Source organism: Durio zibethinus, chromosome 7 (genome assembly GCF_047325235.1).
Source record: "Durio zibethinus cultivar Kanyao isolate XHJ-2024 chromosome 7, ASM4732523v1, whole genome shotgun sequence".
In the NCBI taxonomy this organism is placed as follows: Eukaryota; Viridiplantae; Streptophyta; class Magnoliopsida; order Malvales; family Malvaceae; genus Durio; species Durio zibethinus.
In genome coordinates, this window is record NC_143168.1 from 23,837,887 (window position 1) to 23,857,973 (window position 20,087).

General features: G+C 30.1%; 1 protein-coding gene across 1 annotated transcript; it reads left to right on the top strand.

Moving 5' to 3' along the window:
* Nucleotides 1-12,146: 12,146 nt before the first annotated feature.
* On the top strand, nucleotides 12,147-15,575 carry LOC111277080 (uncharacterized). The gene is made up of 2 exons (XM_022863230.2): nucleotides 12,147-12,329; nucleotides 14,998-15,575. Exons 1-2 carry the CDS (start codon nucleotides 12,318-12,320, stop codon nucleotides 15,406-15,408), a joined length of 423 nt encoding a protein of 140 aa, XP_022718965.2. The 5' UTR covers nucleotides 12,147-12,317; the 3' UTR covers nucleotides 15,409-15,575.
* Nucleotides 15,576-20,087: the final 4,512 nt, after the last annotated feature.

Here is a 20,087-nt window from a genome sequence, read left to right on the forward strand (position 1 = left end):
ATTTTGAATTTTGATTAATTTAAAATTAAGGTAAGGTTGAATTCTAAAAGAAGGACAAATTTTTCCAGCGTTTATTTTATCCATTTACAAAATTCAAAACTAAACTCTTACTTAAAATAATTAATTTGCTTAACCACTTATATCAACATAAGTTGATAGCTAATCTCTTTTTAGGAGTAAAAAATTGATGCTCGTAGAAATGGGATGGTGTTGGATTGGATTGAGTAATGAAGCTAGGGTCTATTTTAATTGATTCCAGGTGAACTTAAATGAGATTTTTGTAGCCTGATTTTTGAAGTAGTTATTTATTTGGGTTTCATCTGTTATGAGTTACTAAATAGAGGGAAAATTGAAAATTATTTGGGTTGATGATCGGCATAGTGGAATTGTATGATTAAATTGATAGGAAAGGCTTTGGGATTATGTGAAATTATAAATGTAAGAAAGGTTTTTATTTTTATGGTATAAAGAGGTCATACTGAGGCCATGAGGATTGGGGGATGGATTAAATCTGGATTAAGGTCAACTAAATCCTCTCTTTCCCAAAGCCCCCCCTCCCAAAAAAAAAAAGAAAAATCCTCAAATTGGTCCTAGGGATGGATTAAGGTGAGGCATGGTCATATTATCTCCAATGTCACATGGCCATCAATAAAGATTAGATTCTCTATTGGTCTGAAGAAAAAGAATAGAAATAAATGGTTATTTTATTTTGTTCTTTTATGGTCGGTTATTTCATTTTCAGTTGCACCAAAGTATAAGAAAACTATGGTTGCCTTAACATTAACTTTGGTCATATCTCGTGAAGGATGTGAGTTCTTTCCAGGATTAGTAAAATTGTCAACCACTTCAAGTATATAATATAGTTAAAAATAGTTGGAGTACTTAGTGATATAAAGAAGATAAATCAATATGTAATTAAGAATTGGTGGATCCCAATTATAGACTGAAAAGTTTTGTCCGTGTTTTTCTGTTTTGGAAAAGGACCATAGGAAATCCAACAAATCAAAGGGGAAGAAATTAAGCAAACCAGAGGAGACCCAATCAACGAATCTCTCACAAATCATGACACGATTCTTTTTTTTTTTAATATAATGTTTTAATTTCAATCCTAAGATGTAAATTTAAATAAATTGGTGATCAAATAAAGTCAATCTCACATATCATGTACTGTGTATACACTGGTGGCTAATGAAAACATTTTTAAACGTAAAAAAAAAATCCAACTCCTATAAATATAATAAAGAAAAATTAATTTAAAAGAAATATATATTAACCAAAACCTATTGCCCCAATTAAGGTGATGTTTAGACTCGATTGGGTGCATATTTAGTTGCTGAATGGTATTTTTAGCTTAATTAAATTACTAATTTTCACTTATTTGAAATATAACTATTATAACGTATCGGTTTAAAAATTTAATAAGTAAACGTAATAATCAAGAATTGCTACTAATCTTTTTAAGTATGATTGTCCATCGATCTCATATTTAGATAAACCTTAAAATTAATTAAGATTTATTTTAAAAAATTTTATGGTCTACGAATCAAAATTAAATTTGAGAGTAAGGTTACGTATGAAAAATATTATAATACCTTCGTAATGTTCATTTGAAAATAGTACTAATTAATTATATGTTATCCATTAAGCCTAACAAAATTTCTCAAAATTATTTTCAAAAGAATTTAATATTTAAAATTATTCTTAAATTGCTTTAATAATTTAGTAGAAATTCAAAAATATTGTCTTACTTCAAGAGTATTGAAGATATCTATTGATACTCTTGAAAGAGTTTCGTCATTGGATTTTAAAAAAATATTTTTTATTAGTTATTTTTTATTAAAATCTTTTATGTTAGACAATTTTTTAAGTACTTTAATATTTTAGTAGTATTTAGAAAATAATATCTTCCCTAAAATTTACTTAAAAATTATTATTGCAACTTTTTAGTAATTTGCATTACAACTTTCTAGTAATTCTATCATTAGAAGATCCAAAAAATTTTTTTTTAGTTTTTAGGAAAAATTAATATTTCAATTTTTTCTTAACATTGTTTTTAAATTTTATAATAAGGAAATGTTTATATTAACTTTTTCCTTAATTGATTTTGTCTATTTTATTTTATTTTTGAAGAATATTAGAAAAAATTGATGTTTCAATTTTTTCCTGAATATTTTTAAAATTTCATTCTAAAGGAAATTTGATATTTTAATTCTCTCCTTAATTTATTTTTATTTTTTTATTTTATTGTTAAAGAATTTAGAAATGTTTGATATTTCAACTTCTTCTTAAATATTTTCAAAATTTTGTTCTAAGAAAAATTTGATATTTTAATTTTTACCTTAGTATTTTTTTCAAATTTATTTTATTTTTCTAACAAAGTTCCTACAAAAATAAAATAAAAATATACAAAAATAGAAATAAAAATAATAAAAATATATTAAAAATTAAGTAAAAAATTATGAAAAAAATAAAAATTTATGAAAAAAAAAACACCCTTGGCCATTGGTCCAAAGGCAATCCGACCGGTTCAACATGTTTCAGCTATTTTGAAGTAGTCTAGAGTAATTTGATCTAGTTCGAAGTAAGAGTGTAATCGATCGAGTTTAAGCTGATACAACATTAAGCTCGAATTCAACTCTAAATTTAAAAGTTAAAACTTGACTCGAGCTTGATTGAGTTTTTTTTTTTAGTTCGAGATAAAAATCGAGTTACTCAAATTTGTTCGATTAAATTCAATTAACATGTAAAAATAAGCTTAATTCTTATATTTGATAAAAGTTTAATTTTTATATTCGATAAAAATTTGATTATTTATATTCGAACTTGAACTCTACTTGATAATAAACGAGTCGAATTTAAATTTTATGTAATTTAAATTTAAATAGCTTATGAGTATTAATATATTATTTAATATATTGTTTATATCTTTTGTTTAAGATAATATGGATCGGTTTTGGGATAAGTTTTCGAGTTGATAGCATGGATCCCAAGTCGGGTTGCCGAACAGTGTGTAAATGCTTCCCCTAAATGGACGCCATTTTGCCTTTTTTTTTTTTTTTCAAATATAAAAGTTAAAAAAATTTTATTTCATTTTTCTTTTTAACTCTCTCTCTCTCTCTCTCTCACACTCTCGTTCTCACTAAAAATATAGCCAGCTAATAGCCTTCTATCATCACGACCGCTGTCGTCGACACAGTTGATGCCGCCGTCAACTGCCATTGTTAGTGGTCGAAAATTTTTTAAAATTACCTCTTTGCCATTTTCAACACATTGAACACAAATCTGACCTCTGGTTTGCAGAAATTAACCTAAAACAATATAGATCAGGTTTTAAAATTTGGGCCTAAATTTTTTTTGTATTTATGTATTTTTACTTGTGGCGACGTGGTTCCCGTTTGGTTATTGCTTTTTTTTTGGGGGGGGGGGAGAGATGTTTTGGTTCGGGTAGTTTTTTTTTTTTTTGTTTTGTAATGGCAGTGTGATGTGATGGGGATTCAAAACTACAAGGGATTTGGAAAGGGGATTTCGGCAATGAGCTTCAATTTTTTAAAAAATTTTCGTGCTTGGCAGGCAGGTTTTCTTCTGGGTTCTATTTCCCCTATTTTGCTATATAAATTGAAAGCTTAGTTTATAAAGCCAACTGAGTTTCCAAATCTCATGTTTTTTAAGGGATCATAAAGGACTTTTGTGGTTGACAAAATTTTGGGCCCAAAGTTTGGCAAGGAGGCTGACAGGTATTCAGTGTTGGAATTCGGTACAATTAATGAACTGAAAGTTTAGGGAAGACTTTGGTGAATGGGAAGAAGAAAAATAGAAAGACGATAGAAGAAGGAACAAAGAAAAGAAAATGACAAAGAAAATAATAATAATAATAATAATAATAATAATAATAATAATAATAATAATAATGAAGGTAAAAATTAATAAATAAAAATTTAAAATGATTCAACATGAGAATAACCCAATAAACCTAACTAAAATATTCCGAATGAATTCAAATAAAATCGAGAATTGATTCGTATTGATTTTGACCCAATGCTTGGTTATCCAGACAAAATAAATGTCTATAATAATAATTAAAAATTTTTTGAATGAAATCTAGTGTGTATATTACTTGTGCTATTAAATTGGTTAACAATGACAAATGATTATTAATATTGCCAAATAAGATACTAATATGTAAAAAAATTTTAAAAGAAAATTTTTAAAAATTGCATTGAATTAAAATATTATGGTATGAATTTTCCTAATCAAATCCCCTTTTCTATAATATCTCCCAAAAAAAAAAAAAAAACACTCTTTTTATCCGAGACCATCACCAACTTTGCCTATTGCCATCACCGACTATTGTTTCTAAATTGCTTACATGGGACTATCACTAACTCCACCTCACCATAGACCCAAAATCTCACTTCGCCATTAAAAAAAATCCCAAACAATCACCATGCGCCATCATATTCTAAAAAGTAACAATTGAAACGAAAAAAACAAACTAACAAAAAACTTAGCAAAAAGTTTTCAGCATTTTCCTCATTAAGTAAGAGCAACACAATCTATAAAAAATAAAAACAAAAAAAATTCATAGGAGAAAATGGAGTTTTAAGATTGATATTTCTTTTAGGTTAAAAATGGTATTTGGAAAGTTAAAAAGGAAAAGTCGACAATAAAGATTCATTGCGACAGTAAAGTTGGCTACTCATGACGACAAAAATTTTGAGGTGTTGAGAATAGTTATTCAATTTTCATTAGAGATTTGCTTGAGATTGTCTAAATATTATTTAATGGATAAAAAAATTTATAAAAAAATTTTTTTAAAAAAATTATTCTTAATAGGCAAGTTTAAATTCAAAAAGAAAAATTTTAAAAGGAAAAAGATTTTAATAAACAAGTTTATATACTTATAAATAAGTGAAATTTCTATGGAGTTAGATATAATAAAAAAATGTAAGAGGTTTATAGGATTTTATAGGATAAACACCTTGTAAGATTACTGAATATTTATATATTCTGTGTATGTTTGAATATCTATGAATAGACTAGAAAAGACTAAGAGAATCCACATAAGTATGATATATATGTGTACAAGAATATGTATATTTAAGTTGAGAATACTCTATAGATTAGAGGAGATTAAGATGATCTATAGATATTAATTATGAGTGTTTGATTTAATTGTATGTTTGTAATTTTTTACAATTAGTGGATCTTTTTTCTCATCTATAAATATAGGTCGATTGGATCAAATTATGTTAAATTATTATCTCTTATATGATTAATTGATTGATTATTTTATTTCATTTTCACTTGTATGATTGGATTTAGACTTTTTGACCTAACCAATAGTATCGAGTTGTGACGATCCCTAACATAAAGAAATCTAAACTAATGGAAAGGAATAACTTGAGGAGGGAAATAACATACTAAAAATTAGGATTACTTGAAAGGGTGAAAGTCAGAGTTTATGGGAAAGGAAACTTATGGCTATAGGTGCCGATTTAGGCTATTAAGAAGTGTTTTTGAAAAATATATTTGGAGATTAAGAAAGAGGTGGTTGAGAGAAGTTTGCGGTAAAATTTTAGGTTCAAAATTAAAGACGTCGGACAATGGTCGAGCATCGATGGCTCACTTCATGGCCGACAACGGACTAGAGAAAGAGAAGGCATGAGTTAGAAAGAGAAAATGAGAGCTGAAAAGAAATAAGTAGGAAGAAAGAAAAAGAATGAAAAAAAGAAGAAGAAAAAGTAGGAATAGAAAGAAAGAAACGAAAGAAAATAAATCTAAAATTAAATATTTCACATCATTCAAAAATTACACAATTTGTGTTTTAATGGTGCATATATATAGTATACATGTCAGATTTTATCTAATTTTTTTTTTTAATTATTACATTCAAATGAATTAAATCCTTAATTGTTAAAATTAAAAAAAGTCAAATACAGATTTGAGTACTTCTTAAACGTTGAGAAGTAAATTAAACATTTAGCTTTATACCTGTCAACTTTCTGTGGTCCATTATATTTTGTTTTTCTCTCCATTTAAGTAAATGTTTTCTTTTGAACAAGTCTTCATTTTGTTTGTCGTTTTTTCAAAGTCGGCCAGCAATCGATTTCTAGAAACTCAAAGTAAGTGTTCACACGATAGGCCGTGCAGTTCTAACAATAGATTCATGGTGTTTTTTGGCTAGTGCAATATTATTGTTTTATAAATATATATTATATCCTAAATCTAATGCATTTTTGTCGTAATAAATAGCTTTTTATTAGGAAAAAGAAAAGTAGTGTGGTCTCAAGAAAACTGGGTCTTTAACGTTGTTAACTAGTTGTGTCGCTATAATAAACCATTGATCGTGTTTCAAGGGTTCAAATTGGCCTAGGATTTTTTGGGTGTTTTATGATTACGGTGGGGCATACAAAAGCTCTTTTGTCTTTAACTAAATCCTGCGTACGCCAAAAACCTGTCGGAACTTAAAAACCCTTTCAGAAATGTGAGTCCTTTCCAGGATAAATAAATTTCCACCCACTTCAAGTATAAAACATATTTATATGCGTTAAAAAATAAATTTGTTGTCGCATTGTCACATGGTTTAATCACTAATTATAAACAGATACATTACAAAAAAATAGGCAACATTAGTATAAAGATCTCTAAACCCACACAAACACTCCCAAAAGTCCAAATACTCCCCGCTTAACAATCTCTCACAAAAAATAAAAGCTCTTCTTTTTTAGTTTATACGTTTTTTTTATTGCTATTATATATAAAAAAATTTTAAAAAATAAAATAGAATCATAAATCAAACAAAGAAAATGAGGTATTTTCAGCTCGAAGACTAAACATATCATAAAAGCCAGGCTCAATTAATCAACACCTCAAACTAGAAATGGAGAAAGGAATTCCAAGAGGCATGTAATTAAAATTCAAACTATTTTTTTTTATCCAATTATAGTCACATATGAATGAAAATTTTAAAATACTTTATTTCAAATTCCAAATGAGGATAATACCAATAACTAAATAAAAAATAAAAATAATTAGATTCTTTTATAAAATATCAACAATGCCACTATTTTTACTATATATCTTATTTTGTGAAAACATTTTTTATTTTGAAGTTAAAATTAAATCTAGGACACATAATAGAATTCAGGATTTGAATTTCAATAAATACAATTTGTAATTAATAAAGTTGATTTTTTTTTTTATGTTAAAATGCGGAAATCTTTTATGTTTTTATAAAATAGTTTTTCTTTTTACAATTATAAAATATATGGTCAAAAATTTATGGCATTGTTGGTATTTTGAATCTAATTATTTCTATTTTATTTAATTATTGTTATTACTGTTAGTTGGAATTTGAAACATAGTTTTTTTTTTTTTTTTACTTTTCCATATAATAAAAAAAAGTTAATTGAAATTCTTAATAGAATATTTTTTAGTGTGAAAGAAATATTCTATTTCCATCCATGAATAACCATAACTGTATAAAAATGTAAGAGGATGGTAAATTGCATTAAAAAAACAAGTAGAGTGAAAAATATAGAGCATCCAATCTAATATAGTGATAAATTTTATCATTTTTCCTTAAAACTTTAAGAGTACAACTATAAAAAATTGAAATTTTACAAACAAACAGAGTTTTTTAGTGGGTTTATTTAACCTATAATTTTTATTATAATTTTACAATCATTCAATTTGAATAAAGAATTATGCATGGATCTGCCACTTATAAGTGTGAATTTCATATAACTTTTGATGAATCTCACTTAACTTTAATTATAATTAATTAATTATAGTATAATAATAATTATAGGTGATATGCAAACCAACAAGACACAAAGAAATCCCAAAAGTGAAGTTGACTGTAAAAATTAACAACTAAATCCTATCCATGAATGCCATATATTTAGAATAATTAATAAATTCGTATAATAAATTCTGGCAAAAAACTTCATATAATAATAAAACGGTACGAGATCATAAAAGTCTTTGATTTTTATTTGTTTTTGGTTGTATTTTTTAGATAGAAATGGGATTTGGGACGAAATTTGGATCTATGATGGGATTTTTTGTTCTATTTTTTTTCTTTTTTAGCATTTATTTTTTTAAAATCTTATTATTCTTTGGTTATAATTTTTTTACAGTGTTTTTTTTTTTTTTTGGTTATAGATTTAGATTCCATTTTCTGTACTTATGGACTTATTAGTGTGGGAAAAAAAGAGATGGAGCAAGTTTTATATTGATGGGGTGAAAAAAATATAATAATGAACATATAAAATTCAGGGACTTGTGTTTCATAATCTTGAGAGAGGTGAGGCCAAATTTTATATAAAGGACCCAAGTTTTATACTATAATAAGAATAAATAAATAAATAAATCATATTCTCAAATTTTTGGGAGAGAGAAGGGTGGATGGGCCCTAAATTCATTATATACAGCTGCTGGCTTTTGTGAAAATCAATTTTACGAGGTTTGTTATTTCTGCGTCCATATATGTTAGGAACAAGAAAGCTTCTATCAGGCCTGCTCTTCGTTTGCAAAAGAAGCGCCCAAATAACTATTTCTCTTTAAATTCGATTACAACCCCTTCCGATCTATTCATCAAAGAGCATTTTCCATCCCTTCACTCTCCCGTTTTTCTCCCTTAAACTCTCAAATCCAATTTTAGACTCCTTGATCTTTTAATATTTTCTGAGATGGTGAGGTTTCTACATATAATTTTGCAGACATTCCTTCTTTACGTTTGTTTATTCCGATTGGAGCAACTATTTTATTGTTTATAATCACATTTACTCTTCTCGGTTGTTTTAATATAAATTTATTCATAGTCTTTTTGCATGCTCAATACAGGATGCACTTGAGGCCATGAAAGCTGAATTGGCAAGGATACGAGAGGAGGAAATATCCATTAAGGCATTGCTAAGAGCTGTGAAAAGTGCACTCGAAGATATGAAGAGAGTGCTTTCAGAGTTTAATAACACTAGAGCAGGTCAGTTCGTGGGCATCAATTATTAACTTTTCTTCATTAAAGAAGCCTATTATTGTATCTCGAGCACCTAGCTCATCTATAGTTAGGGGGTTGACCTAGGCTTCTTAAAAAACGCTAGGACCATTATTTATTTTTCAAATCCTTTTAATCTTTTTTATATAGAGGAAGAGAAACTTCCAACTTTTTATTGAGCTTAAGCAGTTAGTAAAAATTCTTTTAGTTGGTTAAGCTATTATACAAAACCAGCTCTTCTCATGAGGATGCTTTTTTTTCATAAAAAATTTCTTGAATAGAGGGACGAGGGGGATTAAACCTAACTCTATACAAAGAATAATAAATCCTACTATGTATGGAAAAAAATTTGGGATGAGTTCAATGATAGATAAATTATATGATAAAATAAGCTCTATAATGAAAAAATATAAAAGAAACTTAAGGTCGGCCACTATGGACTCCTAATACACCAAAATTTTATTGGAGTCTAAGGATGTGGCAATCCAACCATCGGAGGTCGGTGTTATTATGTTGTACCTCTTAGTGGAAAAGTCAAATTTAACTTTCACCGAGAAAATATGATGAACTGAGCATAAGTTAAGGTAGTTCTCAGGATTGGCCTTACCTTTTAAGCTTCTTATTACCTTTTTCGAGGTTATGCCTAAGGGGCCGAGGTTTAAAATAGGAGAAGTCTTTATCATCATTGTTGTTGGAAACTTCTGCCTCTTTTTCACCTTTACCCTTCTCTTTAGCCTAGTCGAATCCATTCATCGACTTAAAGCTTTGTGTTAACTTGGTTCTAGAAGCCTTATTGCTTGGCTACTCAGCTTCTAAAAGAAAAACAGGTACTTGAATCTACATAGGGGCAGGGACTTTCACCATGTCAAAAAAAGAAAAAGTTAAAAAGGAGTCAAAGGACTCCTCAAACTTAAAAGACAAACTAGAGTCAGACTTTGAACTTGGATTATTGAATTATTGGGAAAAAAAAAAGGTAACAAAGATGAAAAGGATAGGGATTATCAAGAAGAAAATAGAAGAAGAGGAAAAAAGATTAATCAAAAAGGTCAGACTGACCACAATTATTAGGATTAAACGATTCTTGAGGTCAAAATCAATTACAGCAAGAAGCTCATCCAATCCATGATAAAGTCATTCTCCCTTTGTTTAGGCATTGTCTTCAATATATTTTTAGCCCTCAATAAACATTGGATTTAATAGTAAGTAACTCAATGATAGTTCCTTCTTATAATGACAAAAAAGACATGATCATTTGAACAAAAAGCTCTATAGCCAAGCTGACCTCCCCTTACTTCTACTCTAAAGTTATCAAACATGCTAGAATTAAAAGACATAATGAAAGAGAAAAGAAAAAGTTAGAGAATAAAAAGGTTAGACAACAGAGGGCTAGAAATATTTAAGGTAAGTTAAATCCGATTGGCTTGAGAGCTATAAGTCTATAAAATGAGACATTGAAGTCTTAGAAAACCCTTTATATAGCTAACTTAGGGATTAAATGGACATCTTAAATTAAGTCACGTCATTGTAACGATTATTGAGTATGACCTTTCACATTCTTTGCCTTTATACACTTAACTGCTAAATTTTTTCTCTCATAAATAAATTCTAATTTAGATGAAACTATATGAAGGGCACATCAGTCATTTCACCATAAAATTCATTTTACATAATCTATTCTACTACTATGCCACATCAACTGTACACTTACAGTACATCGAATTTTTTATGAACCATTATAAAGGATAAATGCCATATAGTGTCACGTCGGTCATTGATATCATGAGATGACAAATTAGATATGGATATTACAAATATGATGTCGGGTATACTATCATATGTCAGTAATAATAAACCTAAATAATGCCATATCTTGTTTACATCAGCACTTGCCACCTATCATTTTGGCTAGGTAAGGCTAGAACAACTATTCCATAAAATTTTTTAAACCTATTCTCAACTAACGGCTCAGTCATGCACAAGATGTACCGAGTCGATCTATCTCACAATGTCAGTCCGATACCTTAGACTACTTGATGAAAGAATAAAATGTTAGATGTATTTTTAGGTTTAAAGGGCAAAATAAACTTTTTCTATGTTAATATAAATGAGCTAATAATCAGAGGTATTTTAGTCATTTTGATCGAGTTGACGTATTAGGTTGATCTGAATTTATAGATTTATATCAGCTTGACCATCTTAGCAACCCATATTTTAGACCCCCAAGATGCTGACTTGTCACATCCTAAATGGGTAGTCAACTGAAGCTTAACTTAAGCCTATCAACTCATTTCTAGCCTTAAGGCTAACTTTGAGTAGCCTAGGCTATCCAAGACCCCTTGCCTACCATGTTTCAAGTACCCTTAAACTACTTAGCTTTTACCATTTTCTCATTATTTTCTTTCTATCTCTTTCCTAGATTGATCTTTAAATTAAGTGTCGAAATATAAATGCTATGATCATCCTTAGCTTTTATTATTAATCGCTCTCTCTTTTATAATTTCAAGGTTCTATCTCTCGAAGATAAATCAACACAAATAATTATTTTATATTTCCCATTTATTAGGTATTATTGTCGCTCTTCCTACCTGAGGGTCACGCTTTAATGACTTGACGCAATTTTTTTATTTTTAAAATAAGTAATTAATAAAAAAAAACTAGAATTTAGTTAGTACAAAAGTACATAACGCAAGACTTGAGTATCCACGTTTCAAGGCTTCATAGTGGCAAATAGTACGTGGTTCAAAGAATGGGCTATAAAAAATCAATCACTAGATTAGCCAAGCAACGGCTGAACAATAATTATTTGCATTTGTGGGTTCATTATCAACTAGCAAGGTCTGCTTGTCATGATCGAATTTAATTTCCTGGATGCTTATTTCTATAGGCCCCAAACCCAGCCCAATTTTCTTGCAAGCAAGAGTTGTATTTAAACGTATGTGCTTGAACCTTGACTTTGAAAGTTGAGAATATCAGCCAGTAGCAATCTCCTGTTACTTGTATATGGGCCATCCATCCCCTTAAAAAGTTAATAATAATAAATCCAATGTCATCTTGGACCATCGCCCCTTACTTGTTAGCAACCTACAAGTCAAAACCAGTTTAGTGTTGCTACTTTCACCTATATTTTGTTGGGAGCTCACATCCACGCCCCACGCCCCACGCCCTTCTTTCTAATGTTCACAAACAGATGCTTGCTCTTAGTCTAAAAGAGGCGCTCAAATAACTTCTCCAGCTATAAATAAATGCACCGGCACCATCTTTCTCCTTAAACGAATTATTAGAAGCTTGTCATAAGCATCTTGGCAAGACTTAAGAAGACATGAAGGCAAAGGTAAAGAAGACATAAAGGCTGGGATCTCTCCATCCTTCTTGTTTTTTGGGCGTTTAGCGCTTGAAACCGAAGGCAAAGAAGACACAAGGCTGGGATCTCTCCCTCCTTCTTGTTGTTTGGGCGCTTAGCCCTTGAAACCCAAGGCAAAGAAGACATAAAGGCTGGGATCTCTCCCTTCTTCTTGTTGCTTGGGACATAAAGGCTGGGATCTCTCCCTCCTTCTTGTTGTTTGTCTTCTTAGCCCTTGAAACCAAAGGCAAAGAAGACATAAAGGCTGGGATCTCTCCCTTCTTTTTGTTGCTTGGGACATAAAGGCTGGGATCTCTCCCTCCTTCTTGTTGTTTGGGCTCTTAGCCCTTGAAACCAAAGGCAAAGAAGACATAAAGGCTGGGATCTCTCCCTTCTTCTTGTTGTTTGGGACATAAAGGCTGGGATCTCTCCCTCCTTCTTGTTGTTTGGGCGCTTAGCCCTTGAAACCAAAGTCAAAGAAGACATAAAGGCTGGGATCTCTCCCTTCTTCTTGTTGTTTGGGACATAAAGGCTGGGATCTCTCCCTTCTTCTTGTTGTTTGGGACATAAAGGCTGGGATCTCTCCCTCCTTCTTGTTGTTTAGGCGCTTAGCCCTTGAAACCAAAAAAAAAAAAAATTATTAGAAACCTCTCTCTCTCTGTCTCTCCTCTCAAGCCTCTCTCTCTCTCTCTTCGTCTCTCCTCTCTCTCACTCTCTTTCTCAATCTCTTTAAACCATTTCTAAGCTCTTTTGATCTTTCAATATTTTCTTAGATGGCGAGGTTTCTGTCTTTAATTTTGTAGAAATTCCTTCTTTGCGTTTGGTTATTCTGGTTGGAGCAACTATTTTATTTTTTTGCTTTCAATCTTGGATATTTCCGTATAGTTTGGTTATTTTTGTTGGATCTGGAATGTCTATTTGTGTATAGTTAAACTGTTGTTGGTGGATCTCAAAAAGGTTTCTTTTTTAGTTTTTTCTTCAATAAATGCAATTTTTAATTAATAAAGTTGATTTTTTAATGTTAAAATGAGGAAATCTTTTATATTTTTATAAAATAGTTTTTCTTTTTACAATTATAAAATATATAGTAAAAAATTTATAGCATTGTTGGTATTTTGAATCTAATTATTTCTATTTTATTTAATTATTGCTATTACTGTTAGTTGGAATTTGAAACACAGTTTTTTTTTTTTTTTTTACTTTTTCATATAATAAAAAAAAGTAATTGAAATTCTTAGTAGAATATTTTTTAGTGTGAAAGAAATTTTCTATTTCCATCCATGAATAACTATAACTGCGCATAAAAATGTAATAGGATGGTAAATTGTAAAAAAAAAAAGAGTAGAGTGAATAATATAGAGCATCCAATCTAATATAGTGATAAATTTTATCATTTTTCCTTAAAACTTTAAGAGTACAACTATAAAAATGGAAATTTTACAAACATAGAGTTTTTTAGTGGGTTTATTTTACCTATAATTTTTATTATAATTTTATAATCATTCAATTTGAATAAAAAATAATGTATAAATTCATTACTTATAAATGTGAATTTTATATAAAATTTTGATGAATCTCACTTAACTTTAATTATAATTAATTAATTATAGTATAATAATAATTATAGGTGATATGCAAACCAACAAGACACAAAGAAATCCCAAAAGTGAAGTTGACTGTAAAAATTAACAACTAAAACCTATCCATGAATGCCATATATTTAGAATAATTAATAAATTTGTATAATAAATTCTGGCAAAAAACTTCATATAATAAATAAAACGATACGAGATCATAAAAGTCTTTGATTTTTATTTGTTTTTGGTTGTATTTTTTAGATAGAAATGGGATTTGGGACGACATTTGGATCTATGATGGGATTTTTTGTTTTATTTTTTTTCTTTTTTAGCATTTATTTTTTTAAAATCTTATTATTCTTTGGTTATAATTTTTTTTACAGTGTTTTTTTTTTTTTTTGTTATAGATTTAGATTCCATTTTCTGTACTTATGGACTTATTAGTGTGGGAAAAAAAGAGCTGGAGCAAGTTTTATATTGATGGGGTGAAAAAAAATATAATAATGAACATATAAAATTCAAGGACTTGGGTTTCATAATCTTGAGAGAGGTGAGGCCAAATTTTATATTAAAGGACCCAAGTTTTATATTATAATAATAATAAATAAATAAATAAATCATATTCTCAAAATTTTGGGAGAGAGAAGGGTGGATGGGCCCCAAATTCACTATATACAGCTGCTGGCTTTTGTTTATACGAGGTTTGTTATTTCCGCGTCTATACATGTTAGGAACAAGAAAGCTTCTTTCAGGCCTGCTCTTCGTTTGCAAAAGAGGCGCCCAAATAACTATTTCTCTTTAAATTCGATTACAACCCCTTCCGATCTATTCATCAAAGAGCATTTTCCATCCCTTCACTCTCCCGTTTTGTCTCTCTCAAACTCTCAAATCCAATTTTAGACTCCTTGATCTTTCAATATTTTCTGAGATGGTGAGGTTTCTATATATAATTTTGCAGACATTCCTTCTTTACGTTTGTTTATTCCAATTGGAGCAACTATTTTATTATTTATAATCACATTTACTCTTCTCGGTTGTTTTAATATAAATTTATTCATAGTCTTTTTGCATGCTCAATACAGGATGCACTTGAGGCCATGAAAGCTGAATTGGCAAGGATGCGAGAGGAGGAAATATGCATGAAGTCATTGCTAAGAGCAGCGGAAAGTGCACTCGAAGATATGAAGAGAGTGCTTTCAGAGTTTAAAGCCATGGAGAAATTGACTAATGACATGCTGGACGTATTTTTCATTGAATTAGCAGGAGGTGATAACATTCAGGATCTTGACGATGAAACCATGAAGGGCTTGATAGAAGAAGCTATGAGGAACTTTACTGAAGTGTTGAATGACGCTCAATCTCACTGGAGCCGCCCCGCAGATGGCGGCAATAGTGGAGGGCATGATGGTAGTACTGGTGATGATCGCTCTAAGGAAGCTGGCGGAACCGGTGGTGGCATCAAAGGTGGAAACGGTAGCGGCCACCCTGAGTAGGGTGAGGGGTTTATGGTGTTCGGGTCAAAGCTATAATTTTAGGGCTGTTGAAATTTTACTGTTTTTTTAGTTAAACGTGTGGGTTTTTATTATGTCTTTCTTTAAGGGTTTAAATAAAAAGTGTTCAGGTCAAACTTGCGGGTTTGGTTAGTGATATCACTTATGTTGGCATCGGAAACATTTAATTTTGTTGAATACCATATAAGTTTGTTTGATTTAAACATTCTGATTTGGACCAGCTTAACCATTTAAATTGAATTGAATTTGTTTGATTTGATTTTGAATTTATTATTTTTATCATATTACATAATCAAATTAAATCCAATTCAATTTAATTTTAAATGAATTTAAAATTCAATCATTTGATCTTGAAAATTTAATAAAAATTTAAAGTTTAATTTCAAGCTCAAATTAAATTTTAAGAGCCAAATATCATTAATTAAATTAATAAAAATTATTATTGAAAAAAAAAATAAAAGGAAGGGTCGGCTACAATAGCAACCTTCCCTCCCCAAATTGCCTCACTATTCTTAGCTCTTTGTGTTTTTTTTACCTTCCATTTCACCTATTCACCTCTTAACACAAATTCATCAAACAACCAAAAATCCCAAAATTCAGTAACACTACTACTGCAACAAGGATAAATCCAAGAGAAATTCAAGTCACAGGTCCTGCCTTAAAGGTTTCCTTTTACAAAATGACAATTCACAGCAGAAGAGGAGGGGGCAGGCAGAAAATTTTCTAGCCCAAGGGGCCAGCATCCACAATCTCCAACGATCACCCTCTACAGAAAAAATTTGCCCTCCACCAATCACCAGATACAAATGCCAGTCTTCAGATCCACCCTCACCAACAACAATCCACACATTTGCCATTCGGCAACCCACCCCACCACCAAAAAACACCCCAATACTACAATCTTACCTCAACAGAACTACCACCAACAAACCCAACAGCAACCAGCTTAACATCCATTACCACTACTTGCCATAGGCACCGAAACCAGCCCCCTTGTAACCCACTATCGATTCAATCCACCACCAGACAGTACCACCCAAACTAAAAATCAAAAACTCCTCTTTTATTTTTCTAAAATTGAAAATTATACCAAAAAAACCCTTTGCATCTTATTTTTGACACCAAGATACAAAAACAACAAAAATAACAATAGTCCTCTCCAAGACATTCGTGTAGGGTCGGTCCCAGAACTACTCGCCAAGACATCCGAGGTAGGCGAAACATTTAGGTTAGGACCCCGAAATATCCTGCCAATCCCTTCACACCCTTACTCAACAGAACTACCACCAACAAACCCAACAGCAACCAGCTTAACATCCATTACCACTACTTGCCATAGGCACCGAAACCAGCCCCCTTGTAACCCACTATCGATTCAATCCACCACCAGACAGTACCACCCAAACTAAAAATCAAAAACTCCTCTTTTATTTTTCTAAAATTGAAAATTATACCAAAAAAAACCTTTGCATCTTATTTTTGACACCAAGATACAAAAACAACAAAAATAACAATAGTCCTCTCCAAGACATTCGTGTAGGGTCGGTCCCAGAACTACTCGCCAAGACATCCTAGGTAGGCAAAACATTTAGGTTAGGACCCCGAAGTATCCTGCCAATCCCTTCACACCTTACTCTCTCTAGCTGGGTCAAGTTTTTTGAGAACTCGACGTTAAAGTCCTTCAGTGACATCCTTATTTTTGAAAAGTCCACCTTCATCATGTTCAAAGGCCCTAGCTGCAGTTGAACCTGGTACATGACTGAGGGCCTGTACTACTCGCCAGTGGCTAAGCAAACGCTAGTCCACTCATTCTCTTACTCGGCCAACCTCATCGAGGACTCAGCATAGTCTGTCTCTATCTCAGCCTTTAACTTTGCAAGCTCCAATCCAATTACGGTGCCCATGCCAAGTTTTGATCCCTCTCTACTTTTGTCTGGTTGGCACAGGTAGTAGCCACCACTTGCTCGCCCTGCTGTTGGGTCTTCACCTCCTTAACTTCCTTAAAGCAAGCATTGGCACCATCAAAGCACTACTGCATGGCAGTATTCCTCCTAGAGGCCTCTTCAGCTGGGCCTCCAACTCCTTCACATTTCTCTGTAGAGTGGCGTTTAGGTCTCCGAGCCCTTAATTTAGGCATCATTCTCACGCAACAAAGTATCTTTATTTGCCATGGCCTGGGCCTCCTCCCATAGGATCTCCCTCTTGTATTGAAGATCCTCTACCAACAACCTCACTTGCTCATATAAGCCTACTTTATTCTTTAAAGACTACACGACAATGAAAACTTACAGCCAGTTACAATACACCAGAACAATCCACAAGTACGAAGCTACCAACTTTATTCGGTACTTACCTCAGTAGCTAGAAACAGCTCTTTTTGTAGGTTCTTCGGGATAGGAAATTGCTGTACTATTTCCTTAGCAAAATGAGGCAGACTAGTTGCGGACCACAAACAAACTGCCTAAAGAGAAAGGATGGTAAGAGGCCGTTCGTAGACGGCTCTGAAGTCTGAGACAGACATCTTGTCCAACCTCTCGCTTGAATGTCTAGTAGCAAGTGCAGCAGCTCTTAATGAGGACTACATCTCTTCATTAATGGGCATATTGATGCTGGTATTGATCACCCTAGAAAGAGTCGTTATCGTTGGTGGTACAACAAAAGGAGTGACAGAATTGTAGTTGGGGATGGGCAACCTTGGCATTAAATCAATGTTCAATTTTTTAAGATTGAACCGATCGATTACTGAGTGATAAACAAAAAAAGTCTCCAAAGTCCAAAAGTCGTCACAATCTCCTCACAGAAATAACAACTCTTATTTTTTTTCCTCGTACTTTTATTATTTGTTTACTATTACTATTTATGAAAAAGAAAAAGTAAAATCGTCAATCAAACGAAACTAGGGAAGGAATAAGGTACTCTCAGCTTGATGCCAAAATAAGAACATAAAAGCCAACCCCAATAAATCAACCTTTGAAATGGATAAAGGAATTCCAAGCGGCATGTAATCAAAATTAAAACTTCGAAGAGGACACCAGAAAAACTGAAATTTACCGACAAAGGTCATATATAGCTAGGTGACAATATGACAGCTAACAAATCCCAAATGTGACAATACAAAAATAAAATTTATATATTTTGAGTTTGTCACAATGATAACGGTTTTGAAGATTGCTCGACGGAAGTTTTAAAAATTTTAAAATTGAGAGAGTTACCATCAATATTTTTTATTAAATGTGATTGTTTATATAAAAAATTTATTTTTTAATAAAATTTTAAAATTTATTAAAATTTATTAAAATTTATTAAAAAATAATTTTTTATATACAAAAATAGAGTTGGGTTTGGAATACAGTTATGCATGAAAAAATATTAGTGTCCCACAACGTTCGTTTTAAAAATGATTCCAACTGATCATATGTTATCATTTTGCTTTCGTAAAAATGATCTTAATTCTAATATTTAAAATAATTTCCTTAACATTTTTTTTTTTGCAAAAATATTTTTTAAAACCTTTTATTTAAGAATAAGATTAAAATCTTTAATTTCAAAATATTAGATTTTTCAATATTTAAATGAAATTTCAAAAAATATTTCTTTACTTGGGATTCTTATAATAATCCTCAAAATCTAATGTAATATACCTTTATAATAAATAATTATTGAGAAACCCCCCAATATATAGGTAAAGTCTCAAAAATTATTTTTCTTAGCAATATTAGTTTTTTACTTCTAAAAAACACTGTTTCAAAATCATCATTTATTAATTTATGTTTTTTTTTAATAATGATAAAATGCAAGCAATGTAATACAACATAAATAAATAATGCAATGAAGGTCAAATTATATAATTAATCTCTATACTTATATGAAATTTAAACTTTAGTCTCTATACAATAATTTACAGAAATTAAATCTTTATACTACTTTTATTTAACAATGTTGGTCTAATTAATAAAATTGTTACTTAATCTCTGTTAAATAACTGATGTGGCTATTGACCATGCTAACTTGGCCGTTGACCATGTTGATGTGGCTATGAATTATACTGACATTGACTTACTGACGTGTTAATTAAAATTGATGAAATCAATTATTAAATTATACAAATGGTTTATGTACTCATATAAATTTTGAAATTTAATCTTTTTACTCAAATGAAATTTGAAATTTAATCCTTGTAAGAAATTTAAAATTTAATCCTTCTAATATAAAAATTATTTTGAATTATTTTATTTTTTCAAAATATTAAAATTTAAAAATATTTTAGTTCCTCTAATATATTAATTTTTATTATATATAATTAATTATTATTAATATCATATTAATAATGTTATTATCATTTACATTAATCAATTATACTATTAATAATATATATAAATATATCCAAAATTAATATTATTTTAATTAGTATAAATATATTATAATGAGAACTTTCAATTTTTTTGTCGTCATTAAAAAATTATTTAAATAATTAAATTTGAATCTAATTTAATATTTTTTAATAAGGCTAATAATATAAAATTAATATAGTAAAAATATATTAAAATAAGTAAAATTTTATTAAAAATAATATAACTAAAATTTATATAATTTATAACTAAACACATCAAATATTTGCTGAAATTTTTTTAAAAATAATTACAATTTTTTAATTCTAAAAT